The 25608-nt window shown below is 33.0% G+C and overlaps 1 protein-coding gene across 1 annotated transcript in view; it reads right to left on the bottom strand.

Moving 5' to 3' along the window:
• LOC148944863 (uncharacterized) overlaps positions 1-25608 on the bottom strand; it is a 156738-nt gene that overhangs the window by 61273 nt on the left and 69857 nt on the right. Inside the window, exon 4 of the mRNA XM_089099635.1 lies at positions 7358-7560. Within this exon, the coding sequence (XP_088955761.1) occupies positions 7358-7560 (203 nt within the window). The remainder of the gene's footprint in view (positions 1-7357; positions 7561-25608) is intronic.

The following is a 25608-nucleotide window of genomic DNA, read 5'->3' as shown; positions in this document are numbered from 1 at the left end:
AAGGAAGTTTTGGAGTATAATACGTCAGCCAAATTGCTACCACGTGGTACATTGCTAGGCGAAATAGGTTATGCTCCTTAACAAAACAATCTGCTAATCCACCTTTGCATGTAACTAAGTAATGTTGTACCCAACTAGATTCTACTGCAATTCAGTTCTCAAAATTGATTTATAAAACTTCATTCCCATTAAAGCATCCGTTGAGCTCATCCTTCGAAAAATCATATGAAATAATTGTAATTTATCTTCCGTATTACGTTTAGGAAAAAATCAAGGAAAAAATCGTCAACTGGACCAGTTGCCCAACGTCTATTCCAACATAATATCTTTTTTAAACACACTCTTCTATAATTTTTAGATTTTATTTCAATTTTAAAACCATAAATTTTATTTCGACAATTTTTATTTATAGCCCAATGTCTATTTCAACGCTGTAATATTTTTTTTTAAAACCATATATTATATTTAAAAAACCTTAATTTATATTCAGTAATTATGACAAGGAGGTGTTATCCTCAAAATTACAACTATCAGAGAAATCTCCCTCCCCCACTAGAAGGCACAATTTGAGAGTATGTTATCATATGCAACATAATGATACATTACAATATACATTTACAACTTCGGCCTATGGCTAGAATACCCCGCAATTTTGATGTCAAATATTGTCATTACGAATTTTAAAAAAACTAAATATGCAAATGTATTTAAGAAAACGTACTTCTTTTATCCAGCACATACATATCTGCTGGGGATGGACAATATATGCCAAAATGTTTCGATAGATTTGAAATGGACACTGTACATCAATATTGTCAAAGCAGATTTCTTCCAGGAAAGAATAAACAGGACATTCTAAGCTACCATTTCTATTCTCCTTTAGTCCATTACTAGACCCCCCTTCCGTTTTATACATCTTTTTTTACTAATTTTAGTACAATTCATTCTTAATGTTTGAATGCCCCCTCTATCCTTCCCATAAGCTCAAATCCGACACACGTGCCCCATCCGAGCCCCCTTTTTTGAAGATCACAGAAATTTCGGTTATATATCCCTGAAACTGCCGCTAAATTGCCTCGTTGCTTAAAAAATTACTCACAATCGGAGCCCTTAGCAAAAGAAACATTCTGCAATTTATCTCCCCTCTACAGCTTTTAATCCAAATGGGGAGGAATCACAATCAGTGATTGCACCACGTTCATCCCTACACCTTCATTTTCTTTCATTTGTGTTGTTCAACAATTTTGGTGTCATCCTCAAAGTTTTATCCATGGTTTCCGACGAGACGGCGTCTGTCTCTGAATGACAATAAAAAAACAATATCTGTTAGAGTCTAGTGACATTTTAAAGAAAAGACAAAAAGATTCACATTTCAAACATTTTTCTCTTCTCTTTCTTTAGAAAATACATTTATCCCTAAAGCTAAAAGAGCAATTTCGAAACCCACTCAATTTCTCGTTTTGATTTTAATGTATTTGCTCAAGAAAATATTTAGGGTATTTGCTCATATTTTTGAATAAGAAAAATACATTTCAAAGTTTCAACAAATTTTTGCATGGACTTAATCATCTTCAACGTTCTAACGCCAACTATTTTTTATTATTTTTTTTCAATTTTTTTATGTCATCACCAACTTGAAAGAAATATCCTCACTTACAGGGAAATATCCCTAATAGCATAAAATATAAACGTTACCAACGTTTTTACGTTATAAAACTGAACTAATCAGCTTCTGGTCTAAATGTTCCATTTTGCCGTTTTAACGTTTTAAAAATAAAGCAGTTAAACACGTTTTCACGTTATAAAAGTGAACTAATCAGCTTCTGGTCTAAATGTTCCATTTTGTCGTTTTTATGGAGCGAGGGGGTCGAAAACAGGAAAATATGCATGTTTAACTCTTTTTTTCCCTCAACATTTAATTTTCAATTTCCACAACAAGCTTATGGGAAATGAGGGCAGGCGGGGGGAGGGGGTATATCCTCCGAAACATTCTGCTAGTTTTGAGGAATAAAATTTCCTTTTAGTGTGAAACAGTTTTTAACATTTTGAAAATAATAATAATAAAGAGAAGAAGAAATGGTAAGAATTTAGAAAAAAATCCCCAGATATATATATATATATATATATATATATATATATATATATATATATATATATATATATATATATATATATATATATATATATATATATATATATATATATATATATATATATAATCGAGACTGTCAAATAGGTAAATGTGCATTTAAAGTCGAATTCCAACATTCCAACATCTAGGAATAACACTTATGTTTTTTTGCTTTATAAGAGGGTAATTTAAAATGGGTTGCGCAAGTGGTAATATTACCTTTTTTTCCTTCGAAAGTTTAGCGCCAATTTTCAAAGAATTTCAGCTTGATAAACCAGTATATTAGCATAAACACGTAGACTCTGTTTGATGGCTAACTCAAAGAAAATGGGCAGTGACTTAAATAAACACAAATAGGGACGCTATCTCTCTTATCAAATATTTTATTTCTGATAATAATTGGCGGCCCCTCTAGATTCTTTCGCTTAGAGAGTTAGTACGCCTATCGGGTTTACATTGTCACTGGCCATCCGCCGGGTTTTACTCCACCAACTTCTACTAGCCAAATGGTTTAAAAGTTTCAGATACTTATAAGAAAGCCTACTCAAGATTGTCTCTAAGAAAAAAAAGAGTCATCTAGTGTTACCTAACAAAATCAAAAAGTTAATTACAGGCTCAGTCAATTAAGCTCATATTTAATATTTTTCACAACTCTCAGATCATTGTCAAAACCCGTTTTCTGAGCTAATTTCAAATGAAGGAGTGACAGGGTTCAATCAGACTTTGATCTCTAGTTTACATTACCCTGCTCAGTGGCGCGAACGGCAGGGGGGGGGGGCCTTCACTGTGAAAAATGGTTTACTTTCATCGACAAAGCCTTTTTTAAGTATTTTCACTGAAAAAACGATAAACCTGTCGCTGATTTTGAAAAATTCATTTTGTCCTCACCCCCCAATTTTTTTTTAAGAATTGACACCCTGGTCATGCTGATCCTCCCTTTGAGAGCAGGTTAGCCAAGAATGTTTGACAATTATCTCAAAAGTGTGTAAGTGTTCGATATGACCTTTAAAGGTGACAGTAATAAAATAAAGATATATGTAGTTTTTTTTTTTAATTTGTGTTGGGATGAACAAAAATAGCCACTTTGGCTGAAGGAAACAATAAACGTATTTACTTACATTATTCAAGACATAAATTAAAAATTAAGAGATAGAGCTCAACAACAAAAGAATCAGCAGAAAATCTTAAGGAAAGAATCAAAATAATCAGAAAATTTCTAGGATAATTTCCGGAAAATTTCAAGAAGGATCCGAAATAACTTATAAAATTAATTGCAATCTAAATTTAAACAAATAAAACTCAAATTAAGCTCTGAAACATGCATTTTGTTTTTTGTTGTTGTTTTTTTACAGTTTTTAGGGACAAGTTGTTGGCAAAAGATTTCTTTAGGCATCATCAAATACGACAATAAATATTGTACATCAAAAGCTTGATATCCCTACTGCTTCAGCGAGTGAGAAAAAGGGATAAAATGCATTTTGAAAAAAAGCACCTCTGCAAAAAAGTACCCCTAGAACAGAAATATAAAATATAAGAAACCGAATTAGACTCACCAATTTAACATTTTGAGCTTAGTGGTAAGAGATCTCAGATAGACCTAAAGTGTCAAATAACGTCTCTTGACCATGTCCAATTACTTTTATAATTTTCGATTTTCTGCTGGAAGGTGCCAGTGTTTTAGATTGCTCGAAAAAATTGTTAAAATGTTTTAGGCTTCTTAGAAGTTATTTTTTTATGCAGGATTTATTGGAGTTTACTCAATATTTAATTTATTTAATCCATCTAACATACTGAATTTTAGTGTTCTATAACATTTTTCTCTTCTTTCTGTTTTTTTTTTTCTTCTGAGAAAGTCTTCTCAGAAGACCTTCTTTACAGGCCAAAGAGCCTTTGGGGAAATAGTAGAGTGTATTCAATGTAGCAAGTGAGGAATGAATTAGAATAACTCCCTCTTAATAAAAATAAGTTTTGTGTTAATAAATATAATAAAAATCATAAAATAATAACACAAATCTTACACATCAGACAATAATAACAGTCTTACAAATTCTTACAAAATCAAACAATAATAAAATCTTACAAATCAAACAATAATAACACATAACAATAACAAATCTTAATAAAAATAATAACAAAAAAAAATAGGTTTTGTGTTATTATATTCGAATTTCATTGCTTATCTGTCATGTTAAATATCATGGAAGAATTTCCTGCCACACCCGAGCAACGCTGCAATCACACCTGTTGATAAAATAGCTAAGATGAAATAGCTAATGAGTGATGTGTTTTTCCTTGATTTTAACGTCACATAACAAAAGCGGAAAATTGAAATGGTAACAACTTAATAAATATTTGAATAATTCCCATAAATGGCCTACAAATAAAGTGAACATGCCACTCGATGCCTTTTTCCAAATATGACAGCCGTTTTTGGCGCAAATTTTAGCCCTTTTCAGACCATCAAACATGATGCGCTTTCATCATGTTTAAGACAGTGGCGTAATTTCGTCAAAATCCTGGGGGGGGGGGGGTAAAGTTGGAAGAGACAGGTTTTTGTATCTTTTGTCACATTCATCATACAAAGCCAAACAAGTACTATTCCAATCTTACATATTTACTAATTTTAAAAAATGCCTGTGAGTCCTGTAACTGTTCACCTTTGAGTCCAGGCGACTTCAGCCCCCCGTTTTGCATACAAGTCCAGTGGGCATTGTCCGTCATGAGTCAACCCAAAAATCTCGGTCATCCCCATTGCAACTCCAGTGGGCTTTCCCAGTAAGGCAAAGCTCATTTGAATTACCCATACTCCATACCTATCTACCTTAGTTCTGCCCTAGGATGGATGATAGACTACTTATCAACAAGTGAAATGACATCATTTTTATACAATTTTGAAAAAGGGTTATACCAGCTTTGCCCCTCGCCAGTGGCGGATCCAGGGGGGCGACGGCCCCCCTAGCGTAGTCTAAAGTAGTGCAATTTACTTAATTAACTCAAGTTTGCGTTAATTGAACTTGCTCCTAACGCAAGCTTATCAGATCAACCTATTTTGCCCCCCCCCCACATTTTTTTTATCGGATCAACCTATTTTGCCCCCCCCTAAACAAATCCTGGATCCACCCCCCCCTCGCTGAGACTATTCGTCTTGGCTTTTCTCCAATTAGCCATGGCTCTCAAGTTTGTCATCACTTCCACACTTTAATCTGATTGGTCAATCATAGAAATTACGCTTGAAAGTTAAACATAGCTCAACTCATCAGATTACGCACAGGTTACATTATTGGCGCTGTAGTCAAGCGTTATTTTGATTTTATCCACGAGTATGGTACAAGGATGTTTTTCTTGGCAGAAATTTTCAAAAAACGATGACCTTGTTTTTCATAGTAATAATAAATGTTTAAAGTTCAGTTTAATAGACATTTTGTCCCCTTCGGTAATTTTTATAATACTTTCCAACAAAAGCTTCAATGTTGATTTTCTGATTTATTATTTTTATTAATGTAATCACCTTTAAGAATTTAAATTTTGTCTTCTTTGCGTTTAACGTCTTGAAATTGACACTCTGTTTTGAGCACAGAATATAAATCACTATATATAGATATAATACAGTACGATCATTCCCTATCTCAATCATTATACAAACCCGGATCGAGACGCAAGTGCTCCGGAGAACATTTAAACAACTATAAACATAAGCGACATTAGATTTTTTCACGGGTAGACAAGTCAGATTTCTCTTGAACGCGAAACTTGGCTTCAACATTGTACACAGACCGAGGATGTAGTGCCAAAACCACTGACCCGTGATATTACTGCTATATTATTTATATACAGTGATATAGATATAAGATTTACATATATATATATATATATATATATATATATATATATATATATATATATATATATATATATATATATATATATATATATATATATATATATATATATATATAAACAGTGGTTTTGAGTGTGAGGATTTAAAGTATTTACCTCGAGAATTTACTTCAATGACATACGAATCTCTTAGTAAGCACCAGAAAAAAAACAAGAAGCTGTCCACCCTATGCCATTTGGTGTACATCTCTGAACCCTACTCGTTCCATCATGCGTGGTATGCACCATCTGGTGTAAGCGAATTTTGAAAGAGAACAATCCCTCGGGAAAAGAACACTTTCTGCACATCCCCACAAGCAATTTGGTTTTGTTTAAATTTTGACCGAAATTTTTGCTATGAGATGCCTGAGCCCCCCCCCCCCCTCCTCACATTATAGTGTAGCGACTTGTATTTGACTCAATCTGTCACCAAAGTTGAGACAGATCTTGTCGGCTACCCGATCACACGGTTTCTTATAGCAGATTCGAGTTATTCAAACAATCAAAACGTGAATGAATTAAATATTACAGTTAGAATGACGCACATATAATCCTTGAACTATAAATGGAAGAATAGTAGCGAAATTCTGATATAAATCAAACTAACGCAGCAGTTAAAAAGAATTACAAAAATCTTAACTTATAAGAAAATAATAGTCTAAACAACATAAAAAGGAAAACAATGTAAGGAAATATTTTACTGAAATATAAAGAAACGGCAAAACTCAATATCAAACCCTAACCTCAAAAGTAATAAAACCTGCCTACAATCTAACTCTCCCCCCCCCCATAACTCCCCACTTAAAAAATTTCATATAACAGATTTCTTGCCGACATAGCTCCGCAGATAGTAGAGGGGAGTTGTTTAGTTAGTGGCTTCACAACAGGGGAGTTACTCAAGTTGTTTAAATCAGTTTTTATGTAAATATGATTTCAATAGAAATTAAACAAATAAGTGAGATTTTAAGTGAAGTAAAAGTAATAAAATAAGTAAAAATAAGTCTTCCAGGTTCGGGCTTCAATAGTTAATGGCGAGGAGCTAAACACTCTTTATCACCTCGTGTACATTTTGGAGCACTAAATCCTCTACGACGCGTTACAAACATCCGCCATACCACCCCTCTTCGCATCCCACATGGCGCACTTCGCGCCAGGCGTAGTACACCTCACCTCCTGTTGTCCACGATTTTTGAAAGTGTGCAATCCCTCTTCCGACATTTTAACTAATTAATTTATTACCGCTCAATCATTTTCATAGGAAAAACTGTCCAGGAGAGTCCCCCCCTCCCATACTCCAAGATAGGATCAGTTTGAAAAATATATATATATATATACATTCTTTGAACCTACCAAAGTTCGGTTTTGGCTCGTCGCCATCACCGACAGAGTCTCCATGCTGGTGCTGAAGCAAGTCCTTGAGCCAAGAGTTCAAATCCGCTTCTGTGTCTGTGCAAAGTGCAAAACACTCGTCTTTGGTGTAAAGGGCAAGAATATTCCTATTCTTCGAGTCATACTTCTTGTTAATATTGAAGCAGTTTTTCAACGTCACAGATCTAAAATGAATAAATGGGTGAGTGTCATGATTGAAAAGAGGCAAGCGATAAATTTTCAATATAAAAGAGATGAACCGAATAACATGAAGCAGTTATGGGGTTTCCATTACCCCTCCCTTTCCGCACAGAATAAAATCGCTTTAACCGCCACTTTCCATCTGAAACAAACCTTTCATATGATCTCACATTACTAAAGAAAATTTTTTCCGTAAATTCTGTAATTCGCGGCAAAGGGCCAGAAAGTCAAGCAGATCCTCGCCAGTTTCCTCACATTTGGGGCATGCTTATGTACCATCTATTACACTTATCCTACCCAAATATTTCTTTTCTCCAGGTACTAGAAAATTCCCTGTTATATAACCGTTTAATTTAAGCTGACAAGACTGAAAAATTCTAAACATAGAATACAATTTTGCCTAAAGACGTGGCGGCGACAGTTGACAGAACAAAAAGGATTTTACAGAAGCTACCTTATCGTTATTTCTTGTAAAGCAGGTTAATTTAACATTCATATGGTAGTCTTAGTAGTAAGTTACGTAATTTTCAGAGCTTAAAGATCTTGATTTACCGGTTAGCGACAAGTTTCGATTATTCTTTTTTAAATAAGAATTGCAAAAGATGAAAATGAAATACAAAATTCGTTGGATATGAGAAAACCAACCCTACGAGAAACCACTCCATGAGAAACCACCCCATGAGAAAAACAAGAAAGAAAAGATTCATGACCATCCTTCTCGAAAAAAATACGGAATAAAATATATACATTATATATTATATTTTTAAAATATCATATTTTATACTTCGCCGCCAGGCACTGGCACTTGGCACGCGGCAGGCTTCTATATATAGATTCTTACTGTCACTTGTCTTATAAACGCAGACAATTTGAACCTTTTCTTCATGTCATGACGTCAAAAATGGACCTTAAATTAGAAGTGGTTTATTATTGGATAAATTAGAAGTGGTTTTTTACATATTTTTTTATTGGACCTTTATCTTTCGCCTCGGCTTGTCTTTTGTCATTATGAAAAATGTATCGCATAACCTTTTGTTTCTTTTAATTGTTCAGGTGGTGGGACAAAAACATCTTTTTCTTCCAACGATTTGTCCAGTCCACATTTTTGATTTTCAAAGGTATGGTAGGTATTGATGACCTAATCCATGTCAAAATCCAAAACCCAATCATCATGGCTATCATTTTTAATTTGTTTGCTTCGTTACACCTCGGCTTATCTTTCGTCATTATGAAATACATATTGCCGAACCTTGTTTTAACAAAGGTATGGTAGGCATTGATGACCTTAGCCATGTCAAAATCCCAAACCCAATCATCCTCGCTATCACTTTCAATTTGTTTGGTTGGTTACACCACTGCTTATCTTACGTTATTGTGAAATACGTATCGCCGAACCTTTTTTTTTAACTAAGGTATGGGGCACGCTGCAGGCTTCTATATATAGATTTTCACTGTCGCTTGTCTTCTAAACGCTGACATTTTGAGTCTTTTATTGATGTCATGACGTCAAATTGAACTTAAATTAGAAGTGTTGCCTTTGTAAGATTACACCTTTTTTTTATTGGACCTTTAACTTTTGCCTCGGCTTGTCTTTTCTCATTATGAAAGATATGCCGCCAAATCTTTATTTCTTTTAATTGTTCGGGTGGTGGGACAAAAACTTCTTTTTCTTCCAACGATTTATCCAGTTCATATTTGTTTTATTTCCAAAGGTATTGTAGGCATTGATAACCTTATCCATATCAAAATCCAAAACCCAATCATCATCGCTATCATTTTTAATTTGTTTGCTTCGTTACACCTCGGCTTATCTTTCGTCATTATGAAATACATATTGCCGAACCTTGTTTTGAAACAAAGGTATGGTAGGCATTGATGACCTTATCCAGGTCATAATCCCAAACCCAATCATCATCGCTATCACTTTCAATTTGTTTGGTTGGTTACACCACTGCTTACCTTTCGTAATTGTGAAATACGTATCGCTGAACCTTTTTTTTTTTTTTTTTAAACAAAGGTATGGGGCACGCTGGAGACTTGTATATATAGATTCTTACTGTCGCTTTTCTTCTAAACGCTGCCATTTTGAGCCTTTTCTTGATGTCATGACGTCAAATTGAACTTAAATTAGAAGTGTTGCCTTTATAAAATTACACCTTTTTTTTTTTTTTATTGGACCTTTAACTTTTGCCTCGGCTTGTCTTTCCTCATTATGAAAGATATGCCGCCGAATCTTTGTTTCTTTTAATTGTTCGGCTGGTGGGACAAAAACTTCTTTTTCTTCCAACGATTTATCCAGTTCATATTTTTGATTTTCAAAGTTATGGTAGGTATTGATGACCTTATCCATATCCATATCAAAATCCAAAACCCAATCATCATCGCTATCATTTTTAACTTGTTTGCCTCGGCTTATCTTTCGTCATTATGAAATACATATAGCCGAACCTATTGCAACAAAGGTATGGTAGGCATTGACGACTATGTCCAAGTCGAAATCCCAAACCCAATCGTCATCGCCATCATTTTCAATTTTGACACGTTTTAATTCTCACTATACAGGCTGATTTTCATTGACTCGCTGCTCTTAATTTTTATTTTCGACTCCCTCACTTGTTTGGTGTCGTATGTCTTTTAGCCGCCTGTGTCTTTGCCCTTCATTTTTATTTTTAACACGTTCTAATTGTCGTTTTCGCATATTTTCTAACCGCCTGTGTCTTTCCATTTTCTCTCTCATTTTCATTTTTGATACGTTTTTGGATTTTTGATTACTTCAGAGAATTTAGCAATGGCTTTTGCTTTAGCTGTCCGCATTGGTGTTGTCGTAATTGATGGTCCAGGTATTGGTTCCAAAGAATCATCATTTATAGTAACTGCAAATTTTGTTTTTTGGGCCTTCCAGCAGACATTATATTATATAAATAACTCTTGCGCTGGAAACTCAATAATCTTATTTATGCTATGCATGACATCACATGAGAAAATGCTTATATGATACCATATATGATGCCTCTTAACGATTTTTCTCAGACTTCTGACCTATCTAGATCTTCTTTTTTTATTCGAGAATATCCCAAGGTACCAATTTTACCGGTAAATATATGTTGCATAAATGTTGATACAATAACTTTTGTTCGTTTTAAGCTTTGACTTCGCTCTTTAGTTCCATCTAAAAATTTCGTTTTTTTTTATATTAATTTGGAGAAATCGGACGTCACGGATCAATGCAGTCACCTTTGTTTCCTCTTTTATCTTCACATACCCAGGAACTATCAAGCGGATAAAGGGAAAAAAACAGAATTTTTCGAATGTACAAGTCGATACAACCAAATTTTTCTTCTTGTTGTCCTCATTAAGGAACATTCTCATGGTCTAGTTACAATAGGAAAAATGGTAAAGAATACGGCATTAGACTTTACAGTCCCTACCGGTGGTACTGATCTCCGTTTCATGGCCCTTCATCCAGGAAGTGCAATGGAGAGTTAGGGGTCAGCCATCCTGCACTTTCGCATACGCTTCTTATTTACCTTCCCCAGATTTGTCCAGGTTCCCATTTAGAGCTGGGTCGACTCTGGCTGAGCTTACAGAGGCATGTGACTGACCACCGTTCCAAACCAAATACCCAGCGACACCAGGACTCGCACCCCTCTCATCCCACAAAAAGAAAATCGGAGAACACAATGTTTGGCACATTTTGGAACATCACGAATCGATACAACCCTAATTGTTTTCAGAATATTTTCTCACCTTAGAGGTTGTTTTGCCCAGTGCATATATGCCCAGTAAATTTCAAGCCAGTCATTTGGCATGCCAAAAAGAGAGTATTTTCTGCGGGAGGGTATTCTCCAGGGGGTATTTTTCGGGGGGTAAACGCCTAAAACCATTTTGAGCACCGCGAATCAATACAGCAAGATTTTTTTCAATACTTTTATTTTTATTGAGGTCCCTTTGTCCCCTTGTTTTTTCTAATAGGTTTATCTTTACTGGGCCCCTCTTGTCCCTGTCGATATACCCTGTAAAGTTTAATCAAATCGTTTTTTGTTTTTTTTTGTCCGGTTTTAGGTGCCACATATCAGTTGAACCAAGCTTCAGCTTCAAAGGCTGTTTTTCATTGAGATCCACATAGCCCTATCTACAAGTCCTGTAAGTTTCACGCCCCTGAGAACTGAAACACATTTTAGGGCGTCACGAATCGATTCAGCCAAAATTGGCTTCAAAGTTTGTCTTTATAAGCTTTACTTGTTTTCTTTAAAGTACCGAGGATTGTGAAAATTAAAACTGATTGTTTGAATTATCTTTAATAATTTATCTTTAAAATTTATCTTACCATATTTATTTTTAAAAATAAGGAATAATTAATGAAAAAGACCTTCATATCCATTTATGCCGTTTATGGTAGTATCGGGCACCAAGTTTAAAAAATATGAGAAAATCAGCAAAAATAAGCTAAAAACAGGAACAGTTTAAAAAGTGTAGGTTATTTTAGGGGATAAACATACTATTATTGTTTGAGTTCTTACAGACGAAAAGCAATTTCAAATTTAATTTATTATTTTTGCTTATGTATTTTCATGGATTAACGTAGCAATACTGATCAAAAATGTGGTACTGTTCTTAAAACGTCATAATTTCGGAACAAACAGAGAAAAAAAAATCTTAGAAAATCACCGTTTTCAGGTATGAATCCCATACAAGATGGGTCCAGGAGGCAAAAATTTTGCTGCGTTGCAATTTTTTCGTAATTAAAACATAGGACTGGGATTTAAAAAAAATGACAAATTGTCGTAGCTTGAATTTGCGTTATTTTTGCACCGATGGGGGGCTTTATAGCTATCCGTTAATTTAACCAAAACATATTCCAAGAACAAGTATCATCTACGAGAGATATTAGGCCGGGTATTGTATATTGTATATTAGGCCGGGTATATAATAAACATATTAGGCCGGGTATTGGACATACCAAATCGATTTGACATATTATTTTCAAAGTTTTTTATCTTTATTTAAGATTCTCTTCGCCCTGTCTACATGTAACTGTTAAGTCGATCGGGAAGCACCTACCCTATCTGTGGTTTTTCAAATCTGCTTTTGGAAAAAATGGCTTCCATTTTGCTCGACAAGTTGTTGACAGAGAAGAAAAAAATCTTTTTTTGGGGAGGGGGGGCCACAAAACTATGCATGATCGGATGTTTTGATTAAATATTCATATGTTGCTTTAAATTTAAATTGCGATCTAATATTTAACTTTTTAAGAAATAAAACTGTATTTTTTTTTCCTACAATTAACCCATGACAGGATTATGTTGATTAAACAAAAAGAAATTAATTTGATAAGTTGTTCAAAGAAAAGTATATGGCAAGGTTAAAACCTGAAATGAGAAGAGATCAGGTAAATAAAAAGTCAAACGTAAAACGAACAGAAACTACTAATAAAATAAATAAAACAGAAATAATTACTGTTTGGTTTTGGTTTCACCTATCCACTTGTAGTACAGTCTGATATTTTTAAAGTTTGATGTAGGTTATTCATTTTAATTTCTGTTCACTTTAGGTTTGACTTGTATGACTTTATCTCTGCTCATTGTAGGTCAAGATCCATAACATAGATCTTTACTTTTACTGGAAAACTTTCCTTGTAATTTTTTTTTATAATAAATCAAAATCGAAAACGGTCACAGTTGCAAAATATTTATCAAGAAAAATCTGTTCAAAAATAGGTACATGCACAAAGGAACTTCGGGCCCATAATTCTCCCCTCCAAACTTTCACATTTTTACCACAACTTACCCTCCATTTTACCACATTTTTTTAAGATTCAGGGGTTGTTTTTTTTTTGGGGGGGGGGGGGCTAGGCACTGAACCCCCCCCCCCCCCGAAAATAAATATCTTTCGTATGTGTCGGTCTAGGTGATGGCATTGTTATAAAAAAGTGTAAAAATATGAACCTATAAATAAAAGAATATAGACACTTCTCTTGAAATGGATACGTTGATATCACTTTCAAATTTTATTGCTGTTACAAATGTTTCCTTAACTTACGATTTATATTTATTTCTCTTTTTGCAACTACTTAAATTGTTTTTTAATTACAACTGTATAGGAAGTACACGTTTAATTTCGTGGCACGTTCTCAATTTTTCTTGTTTTTCAATATAAAGAAATTGGCATCAAAACAACAGAAACTAAAGGAAAAGGGCTGATCAAGATTGAAAAGAAAAACTGACCCATTTTAACTTGTAAAATAAAGCTGCTCAAAAAATATATGTACAAAATTAAAAAGTTATTTAAAATCATGAAATTACAAAACTATATTATAAAAAAGTATATATATTGATTAATAATTACACAGTATTATAAAATAGATAAAAGCTATATAAAAATTAAAAATTATAATTATAGATAAATTATGAAGCTAATGAAAACTACCTTTGCCTATAATAGGCACATAATTTCGACTACAGAATATTTTGAAAACAAGGCATGATGATGGCAGCGGTAGCTGCTACCTAGCAAAGAACGAACTTCAGTTTAAAGAAATTAAAACTAGAAAAAAGATTATTATGAATTTATGTTAACTCCAGGTTTGTCATAATCGCGTGACCTCATGGGACGTGTATTTGAATCCATCCTGCTAAAGCGAATTTTTCTTTGTCTAACTATATAGCCCTAATAGTTAGTTATACATTCGTCTTTAGTTGCTTTTTAGCTTGTTCGTTTCTTTTTTTATTCCTTAGAATAATTTTAAAAAATGAACAGCTATTCTTTAAAACAGTCGTTGAGTATGAAAAAATATCTCTGATTTATCTATTTTTTCCAACAACTCGTGGTAGGCCTACTGTCCCTATAGCCCTTATTCTGCAAACATTCAATTATAAAAAAAAAACAAATCAAGGGAAGTAGGGTTAGTGGTATCCCGTATGGTGGCGTCAATTCGTGAAAATATAGGGGGGAACGGGGTATTTAGTTGTTATTAAATGAAAATGCCAAACAAAAGCCATTTTTCAAACAAGAACATAAAAAACAGTGTTATTAGAGATCTAGGGAAGCCTATATTATCGGGGAATACCCCCTATTTTCCGGGACGTTATTTTCCGGGGGCTAATCAACGGGGGGGGGGGGGGTAAACGCCGGCCACCGCCCTGGGGGCATATAAGGTTTTCATAGATACCGTTGCCATAGAAACTTCAAAAGGGTTCATTCGATTGGAAACTGGAAGGGCTAGTGCCCTTTTTAAAATTCGAGTGATTGGAGGACAACTAACGCCCCTCTCACGCCCAATGTTTCCCCGAACACATCCAATCAAAATTTTGAGATAGTCATTTTGTTCAACGTAGTTGAAAGTTCTGAAAATTAGGTCTTTGAGGATGACAAGCCCCCCCCCTCCCCAGCTCTCAGGTTAAGGGTTGTAAGTTATGCCCTGGGGGCACATAAGTTTTATAGAAAGTGTTGTCGAAGAAACTCAAAAAAGGGCTCATTAGATTGAAGATTGAAAGGGTAATGCCCTTTTCAATAGTAGAAAGTGGTTTGAGGGTAACTAACCCCCATCTCACGCCCACCATTTCCCCAAACACATCCAATCAAAATTTTAAGATAGCCATTTTGTCTATGTAGTTGAAAGTTCTAGAAATTAGGTTTTTGAGGATGACCCCCCCCCCACAGACCTCAGGGTAAGGGTTGTAAGTTATACTCTTGGGGCATATAAGGTTTTTATACAAGGTGCTGTCATAGAAACTTCAAAAAGGGCTCATTCGATTGGAAATTGAAAGGGCTAGTGTTCTTTTTAATAGTCGAAATTTATTGGAGGGTAACTAACCCCCCTCTCCCGTCCACCATTTTGTTTAACGTAGTTGAAAGGCCCGGAAATCATGGATGACAAACCCCCCACAGCCCCCAGGGCAAAGGTTGTAAGTTATGCCATGGGGGCATATAAAGTTTTTTACAGAAAGCGTTGTCGTAGAAACTTCAAAAGAGTTAATTCAATTCGGAATTGAGAGGGCTAGTCCCTTATTAATAGTCGAAAGCTGTCGGAGGGCGAATGACCCCCTGTCCATCATTTCCCCCAAAATTTCCGATCAACATTCTGATGTAGCCAATTTGTTGAACGTAGTTGAAGGGTCTGGAAATTATGTCGTCGAGTATGACAACCCCCCGCAGTCCTCAGGGCTAAGGTTGCAAGTTATGCCCTGGGGACATATAAGGTTTTTTATAGAAGCGTTGTCGTAAAAACTTGAAAAAGGGCTTATTCGATTGGAAACTGAGACGGCTATTACCGTTTTTTAATAGTTGAAAATAATCGGAGGGAGAATCCCCCCTACCCCAAACGCCCATCATTTCCCCAACATTTCTGATCAATATTTTGATAGGGCCAGTTTGTTCAACGGAGTTGAAAGGTCTGGAAATTATGTCTTTGAGGATGATAACCCTCCCCCGAAGCCCTTAGGACAAAAGTCGTAAGTTATGTCCTTGGGGCATATAAGGTTCATATGGAAAGTTTTGTCGTAGAAGGTTCAAAAAGGGCTCATTCGATTGGAAATTGAGAGGACTAGTGCCTTTCTTTTAAGTCGAAACTGATCAGAAGGCAAATCCCCCTCAAGACCATCATTTTCCCAAACACTTCCAATCAAAATTTTGTGATATCCGTTATGTTTAACGTATTTGAAAGGTCTGGATATTATGTGTTTGAGGATAACAAATCCCCCCAGCCCCCAGGGCAAGGGTTTTAAGTGGGGGCATATAAAGTTTTTTATTGAAAGCAAGGTCATATAAACTTCGGAAGGGGCTCATTGGATTGTTAATCAGACGCTCTGGTGCTCTTTTTAAGATTCAAAGTTATCGGAGGGCCGCTACCCCCCCCCCCCACAAACACACACACACACATGTCGTATTGTCGCGAAATGCATCTAATAGCAATTTTGAGATATCCATTCTATTCAAAATAGTCTAAATATCATATAACAAGAACTTTAGGGTGGAAAAAAAAAACGGAGATTAGGGGCAAGGGTTGTAAGTTATGATCAGGGGGTATTTAAGGTTTTTATGGAAGGAATGGTTGTATAACTTTAGAAGAGATTCAGTCTTTTTCCCTGAAGAAGACTATATCATTATAAAACGAACAGAAATTAATTAAAAAAAACTTTTCCACAAAATGAGTTTTTTCAAAAAATAGTAAAGAACTCCATTAAACCAAAAATGAACAAAAATAAAATTCAAATAATCTACCAAGCATACAACTACCACAAATCGGTATCAATAAATAAATGAAATACAAAACAAACAGAAATTAAAATAAATAACAGAGCCAAACTCAAAACGAGCAGAAATTAATATGAGTAGGGTTCTAAACCCCTGTGCTTTCTAAAAGCCGGAATATAATTTGCACTTTACTGAAAAAATCTTTTAAATGTTTTCATTTTTATAACTTTAAGAAATAAAAAATTATTTAAGATTTTAAGGAATAAATATCAGCATATGCATATTAAACTGACAATGCACATTTCTTTCAGTAAATTCATTTGATTTTTTTCAAGTAAAGTACAAATTATATTCTGGTTTTTAGAAAGCATAGGGATTTAGAACCCTACTCATATTAATTTCTGCTCGTTTTGAGTTTGACTCTGTTATTTATTTTAGTTTCTGTCTGTTTTGGGTTACACTTATTTATCTAGTGATTTATGTGTTCACACATAAACACTACAGGCCTAGGAGCCTTTGGGGGATTAGCACAATGTATTTTCTTGTATGATTAATTGATTATGAATAAATCTTATCTATCTATCTGTCTATCTATCTATCATTTAGTGATTTTTTAAAGCAATACAAAAAATCACTAAAAATATTAATAAATCACTAGTGGTGACAATCCTGTATTTCAATGAGAACACAGAAGCGAATAGATAAAATTAAATAAAATGGATATTAAATTAATTATTCTGTTACGAAATAATCCTTTTGTTGGGTTCCACTGTTGCAATTCTCCATGGTCTTATATTTAATCTAGTTCCCAGGTGGGTTTTTTTTAAAAACTTATTACCATCATTAGCAATTGGTTCACTTTTAAAAAGAATGTTATAAATCGAATCAATATTTAAATGGCCTGTACCTCTATTTATTGAAAGATTAGCAAGACTTTTTTTTTCAATCAATGGCTTTCCTTTTCTTCTTGTCAATGATCTTTATTGACTGTATAATCAAATATACATATTAAAAAAATATTACATATATATTACTAAATTATTATATATATATATATATATATATATATATATATATATATATATATATATATATATATATATATATATATATATATATATATATATATATATATATATATATATATATATATATATATATATATATATATATATATATATACTGGCACGTACGCAGGGGGGGCCTCCGGGGGCCCCCTCCCCAAATCTCACGAATTTTTTGTTTTCCCATAATTTTCTGATATTTCTCACAGAATAAGGGATTTTGAAGAATTTGGCCCCACCCCTCGAAACAAATTCTTGCGTACGTGGCTGTATATAAGTTTTCGGTATAAATTTATGTAGCATATATATATATATATATATATATATATATATATATATATATATATATAAAAAAACAAAAAATAAAAAAATACAAAAAAAAAAAAAAAACAAAAAAAAAATACAATTAAAAAAAATAAAACAAATAAAAAAAAAAAAAAAAAAAAAAAAAAAAAAAAAAAAACAAAAAATAAAACAATCAAAAAAAAAAAAAAAAAAAAAATATACAAAATACATATATATATATATATATATATATATATATATATATATATATAATATATATATATATATATATATATATATATATATATATATATATATATATATATATATATATATATATATATATATATATATATATATATATATATATATATATATATATATATATATATATATAAGTAGTAACCGTACAATTCGTTGAAAACCTACCCGCAAACCTACGCTTGAGGCACGGATATGTGTTTAGGTTTTCAACGAATTGGGGTTACCAGGGTCATTTGCAAATAGGTATCATTTCTATAGAAGCTATAGTAATTTGAAATATCATATGGAATTTGCTTGAAGGTATATACTTTGCGTACGCGCCCGTACCAAACAGGTTGGGTATAATCTGTTCTGGTTCAAGTTTTTTCTGACACAATTAACTTAATTTCTATTTCATGATATACAAGTTTTTTTTTTTTAGGTTAAATCCGTGTCGGAAAAACAGGTGTATCTTTTTAGTTTTCTTTACAATTCATATTAGTAATAGACTTGAATTTAATGAGAATAGTTTTTATTTGCATGAATATTAGTAGAGGAAAAAAATGAGTAGTGCATTTACATTATTGGAGATTAATGATGGAGCTAACAACAGTGATGTAATTATTTCTTTAGTTTACGAGATTTGCGAATTTTTTGCGAAGAGGTGTTAGCATAAAGGTACTGCGATGGTTAAGAATACCTCACAGGATAATTAAAGAATGTGATGCTTACTTCAGATACTTAATAGACTTGGCGCTTACAAGACACATTGCTAGAAGGTATTCAATAGCTTAATTTAAAAGTATCGATAGATGACATTGTGACTTGGCCTAGCTTTACCACGCCGATGTGGTCTGTATAATACATAAGTAACATTTGAAAAGTATTGTCAATTTAAAAAGAATGGGCTGATGTGGTTTGAGGGGGCTGAGTTGCCGGGGGGGTTGAGTTGCACGCGGGTTCAGTGAACGGGGCTACAGTGACACGGGGGTTGCGGTTCTACCGGGGTTCAGTTACACGGTGGGGTCAGTTGCACGGGGTTGAGTTAAATGAGGATTGAGTTCCACAAGAGTAATAGTTTTCTTTACAATTCATGTTAATAAGAGAATTGAATTCAAAGAGAATAGTTTTTATTTGCAAGGATATTAGTAGAGGAAAAAAATGAGTGGTGCATTTACATTATTGGAGACTAATGATCGGGCTAACAACAGTGATTTAATTAGTTCTTTATTTTAAGATATTTGAGAATTTTTTTTGTGAAGAGGTATTCGCTTAAAGGTATTGTAAGTGTTAAGAATGCCTCACGGGTAGTTAGCGTCTTTATTTGTTTTTTTTTTCAGGGGTGACTATATAAACCCAGAGGTCCTAGAATATTGAGAGATGCCTTGTTCAAATATAAATTAAAAGTTATAGTGTACTTTTTAATTGACCTAAGGATTTGGACGGCAACTAAGCCCCCTCCTAGGATCATTTTTTTCCCAAAGTCACCGGATTAAAAGTTTGAAATTACCATATGTATTAAAAAAAAATCTAATAACTCTATCTTTGAGGATGATCTATTCCCTCAACTACCCGGGAAGAGGACTGCAAGTTATGTGCTTTGCCCATTGTTTGCATATAGCATTGGTTATTGGGAAGTATACAGACGTTTTCAGTTTTTTTTGTGGTCGTTGGAGGGTTGGGGGGGGAGAGCGTTACGGGGTAGGATCTCTCCAGGGAGGAATTTTTCATGGGGGAAGGGAAATTTTCTATGTAGCTGAAATTTGGTCTGTATAATACATATTTAACGTTTGAAAAGTATTGACAATTTAACAAGAAAGGGCGGAAGTGTTTTTAGAGGGATGAGGGGCATGGGGGGGGGAGTGGCCCGAGGGTTCAGTTAAAGGGGCTACAGTTGCACGGGGGGTTTCGGTTATACAGGGGTTCAGTTACAAGGGAGGGTTCAGTTGCACGGGGTTGAGTTAAATGAGGATTGAGGTCCACAAGAGTAATAGTTTTCTTTACAATTCATGTTAGTAAGAGAATTGAATTCAAAGAGAATAGTTTTTATTTGCAAGAATATTAGTAGAGGAAAAAAAATGAGGGGTGCATTTACATTATTGGAGATTAATGATGGGGCTAACAACAGTGATGTAATTACTTCTTTAGTTTACGAGATTTGCGAATTTTTTTGCGAAGAGGTATTAGCGTAAAGGTATTGCGATGGTTAAGAATGCCTCACGGGTAATTAGCGTCTTTATTTGTTTTTTTTTCAGGGGTGACTGTATAGACCCAGAGGTCCTAGAATATTGAGAGAGGCCTCATTCAAATAGAAATTAAAAGTTCTAGTGTCCTTTTTAAGTGACCTAAGGATTTGGATGGCAACTAAGCCCCCTCCTAGGATCATTTTTTCCCAAAGTCACCGGATTAAAAGTTTGAAATTGCCATATTTATTCAAAAAAATCTAATCACTATGTCTTTGAGGATGATCTAATCCCTCACATGCCCGGGAGGAGGACTGCAAGTTATGAGCTTTGCCCAGTGTTTACATATAGCATTGGTTCTTGGGGAGTATACAGACGTTTTCATTTTGTTTTGTGGTCGATGGAGGGTGGGAGGGTGGGGGGGCGGCAGGTACGGGGTAGGATCTCGCCAGGGAGGAATTGTTCATGGGGGAAGAGAAATGTTCTATGTGGGTGATGTCAGATTTCCCAGCACTATTTAAAAACGATAAGAAACTAGATTTTAAACTAAAATTTAAACTAGAAAATAGTTTAAATAAATAAAACTTTCTGTGATTTTTCTTTACTTGATGGTCATTAAAAACGAAATTTTTGTGTTAAATAAGTAGTTTTTGTATCTCTTAAAAGAGCTTTACGGGGATTGAGAGACTCCGGTTCCGAAGTCCGTTTTTTTTTTGTTGACTGTTTTGTCTTTGAATTAATATGATGGGTTTTATATAAGTTGTGTTTTTGTCTTTTAATAGATCTTTAATGAGATTGAGAGACTCTGTTTACTGATTCCGTGTGATTTTTAATTGATTTGTTTTCATTAAAAACGACATATTATTGTTAAATAAGTAGTAGTCGTATCTATTAAAAGAGCTTTACGGGGATTGAAAGACTCAGATGCCGGATTTCGTATGATTTTTCTTCTTTTCAGTAAAGACATTCGATATCCTAAAAGTGTTTAATTCAAACTTTTTTAAAACTTCGAAATTTTTCAACTTTATTTATTTTTTTCTTTTTGTACATAACTTAAAATGTCGAAATATGCTTACAGTTCTAACAATTGCGCTCTGTGATTGGTCAGAGACACGATGTGACTTTCCCACTGGTATTCTATGAACAGTTATTCACACTACCTAATCTATTGCATGTATTAAATCAGTATTTTCTACGCAGTGGAACGATAAACACATAAGTCATATCTTTAAAAAAAGTGAAGATGGAGCATTTTAATAAAGTGTGTTTACATAACAAGGTTATTGTAGCATTGAATGCTGACATAGAGAAGTATTTAAACTTTGAAACAAGTACAGGTGGTAGCACTATTGGAAATGTATGCATGCATTGTCATGACAGTAAGGAATTAAATTTCTTTGGAATACCGAAAAAATTCAACTCTTATGTTGGTGGTTATGCGAGATTGAGATCTCCAGAGATGATTGCACTCAAAGAGAATGCCAACATAAAAATAATCATTGATGATAGATGACAACTCCTTGCTACTGTTGCAGTTAACACATTACCTACTGATACATCCAATCGTCACCTTTCGGGTATTAGCATTCAACGCAAGATCAATAAAAGAAAGGCCTACTTTTCTACTAATATCATAAGCCATATCTTGTCTACGTGCCGAAACTGTTACCTTTGTAAAAATAATGTGATAATAGACAGTGAAATTGCCAGAAAAATAAAAAGGGCATTGTCAGAAAATATCACGATGGAATATAAATATGAATCGATGAAAAACAAAGCACCAGCAAACGTTACTGCCATTGCTCAAACAGTCATTGACCCAAATAATACCAAAGACGAAAAGCATATTGATGAGACACCAGTAAAAATTGTGTATGACTCAAAATGGAATAATGATTATTCTACTGATTACGAACTAAGAGAAGACAATAGCTATAATATCAAGAGAGAACATGGTGAACTATTTTATGGCACAGATTCAAAATGCCCAAAGTTGATCATTGATATTAATAATGTATCATAAAATATTTTTGTATTAATATTCTACATAGCATTATTTCATTAAAAATATATTATGCATTACATTGTTATGTGTTCAGTATTTTTTGAGTAAGCTAGCATATCAAACGTTTAGAATGTCTATTAAAACATCGGAGATGGAAGAAAGGGAATTTGCATACGTCTATTGTCAGACACATGGGAACAAATTCTTTCTTGAATTCGCCTCCTGGATAAATAAAAAAAGACATTTAATTCAAGAAATTTATGACGAAACTCTAAGTAAGCAACAAACTCTTTCTTGAAGTTACCTCAGGGATACACAATGCAGAAATTTCATTTAAGGAATTATCAAAAATTGTAAGTAAGTAGCAAATTCTTTCACAAATATGTTAATACGTTTAAGAAATAAATATCTAAGCTTAACCCGTCTTTATTCTTCAGAATAGTTTTATTCATTTCATTAAATTATGAAGAAATTACAAGTAAGTAACAATAGCTTTCTTGAATTCGCTTCCTGGGCACAATACAGATATTTAATTAAAGAAATCATAATAAAATCGCAAGTTAGCAATAAAGTCTTTATTGTTTTCACATATTGGATGCACAATACTGAAATTTCATTCAAGAAACTGATGATGGATTTGTAAATAGGTAAAACACTCATGTTACCTCATGGACACACAATGCATAAATTACACTTAAGGAATTCTAAAGAATTTTAAGTAAGTAGCAAATTCTTTCTTTAATTCGCCCCCTGTGTTAATAAAAAAGACAGTTCATTAAAGAAATTATGAAAAAATTGTATGTAAGTAGCAAATTCTTTCTTGAATTCACCTGCTGGATAAACAAAAAAGACATTTCGTTCAAGAAATTATGAAAAAATTCCAAGTAAGTAACAAACTCTTTATTGTTTTCATGACTTAGATACACGATGTAGAAATTTAATTCAAGAAATTATGAAAGCATTCTCAGTAAGTAACAATTTCTTTCTTGAAGTCAACTCTTGGATACACAATAATGAAATTTCATTTAAGAAATTATGAAAAAAAAAACAATTTCTTTCTTGAAGTCAACTCTTGGATACACAATACGGAAATTTCATTAAAGAAATTATGAAAATATTTTTAAGTAAGTAACAAAATCTTTTTGTTTTCACCTCTTGTATATACAGTAGATACTTCTTTCAAGAAATTATTAAAAAACCACAATTAAATAAATTTTTTTTTATTTTTATTAAAAAAAATATTAACTTATATAACCTATGTAGAAATTTAATTCAAGAAATTATTAAAAAATTATCAGTAAGTAACAATTTCTTTCTTGAAGTCAACTCATGGATAAACAATACGTAAATTTCATTCAAGAATTTCATAACTTAGATACACGATGTAGAAATTTAATTCAAGAAATTATGAAAAAATTCTCAGTAAGTAAAAATTTCTTTCTTGAAGTCAACTTTAGTTTACACACTGCTCAAATTATATTCAAGAAATTATGAAACTATTTGTTAGTAAGTAACAAACTCTATTGTTTTCACCTCTTGGATATACAGTACCGATACTTCATTCAAGAAATTTTGAAAAAATCGCAAGTAAGTAACTTTTTTTTCTTTTTCACAAACAATTTTCACTTAGCTAAATGATGTAGAAATTTAATTCAAGAAATTATTGAAAAAATTCTCAGTAAGTAACAATTTCTTTCTTGGAGTCAACTCTTGGATACCAAATACGGAAATTTCATTCAAGAAATTATGAAAAAAAATTGTAACTAAGTAGCAAATTCTTTCTTGAATTTATCTGTTAGACAAACAGAAAAAACATTTCGTTCAAGAAATTATGACAAAATTCTAAGTAAGTAACAAACTCTTTATTGTTTTCACAAGTTAGATATACGTCGTAGAAATTAAATTCAAGAAATTATGAAAAAATTCTCAGTCTAAGTAGCAAATTCTTTCTTGAATTCACCTGTTGGATAAAAAAAAAAAAACATTTTGTTCAAGAAATTATGACAAAATTCTAAGTAAGTAAAAATATTTATTGTTTTCAATATTTATATATAATACGTATAAATTTAATAAAATAAATTTTGAAAAAATTATAATTATATTTATAAATTAATTAATTTAATTCACATTTTGGATAAACAAAAAAAAACAAAAAAGACATTTAGTTCAAGAAATTATGAAAAAAGTCTAAGTAAGTAACAAACTTTATTGTTTTCACGAGTTAGGTATACGATGTAGAAATTAAATTCATGAAATTATGAAAAAATTCTCAGTAAGTAACAATTTCTTTCTTGAAGTGAACTCTTGGATACACAATACGGAAATTTCATTCAAGAAATTATGAAAATATTTGTATGTAAGTAACAAACTCTTTATTAATTTCACCTCTTGGATATACAGTACAGATACTTCATTCAAGAAATTATGAAAAAATCGCAAGTAAGTAGCTTTTTTTTCTCTTTATCACAAACAATTTTCACTTAGCTGCGCGATATAGAAATTTAATTCAAGAAATTATGATAAAATTCTCGGTAAGTAACAATTTCTTTCTTGAAGTCAACTCTTGGATACACACAATAAGGAAATTTCATTCAAGAAATTATAAAAATATTTGTAAGTAAGTAACAAGCTCTTTATTGATTTCACCTCTTGAATATACAGTACAGATACTTCATTCAAGAAACGTGATTAAACACATTTTGAAACTACATGCTATTTGTATGCCTTTCCTTGGCACCTTTCCAAACGAGCGGGGATTCCCCACTGGTTCCTACACATTGCAAAAAAGTGAGCAGTACGAAAACTCCACGTTTTCAACCAGACTGGTTTTTTAGGGATCAATCAGGGGAGATATGCAAAGTCGACATAGCTTTATTTAATTTTTTTAAGGTTCATTTAGTCGAGGTTACGTGCGTGCACGTTACCTCGGCTAAATGTACCTTAAAAAAATGAAATAAAGCTATGGCGACTTTGCATATCTCTCCTGATTGATCCTTAAAAAACCAGTCTGGTTGAAAACGTGGAGTTTTTGTACTGCTCACTTTTTTGCAATGTGTAGGA

The sequence above is a fragment of the Artemia sp. Qi Xiang Cuo genome, chromosome 13 (assembly GCF_049724085.1).
Source record: "Artemia sp. Qi Xiang Cuo chromosome 13, ASM4972408v1, whole genome shotgun sequence".
Classification (NCBI taxonomy): Eukaryota; Metazoa; Arthropoda; class Branchiopoda; order Anostraca; family Artemiidae; genus Artemia; species Artemia sp. Qi Xiang Cuo.
This window is presented reverse-complemented; position numbering and strand designations above follow the sequence as displayed.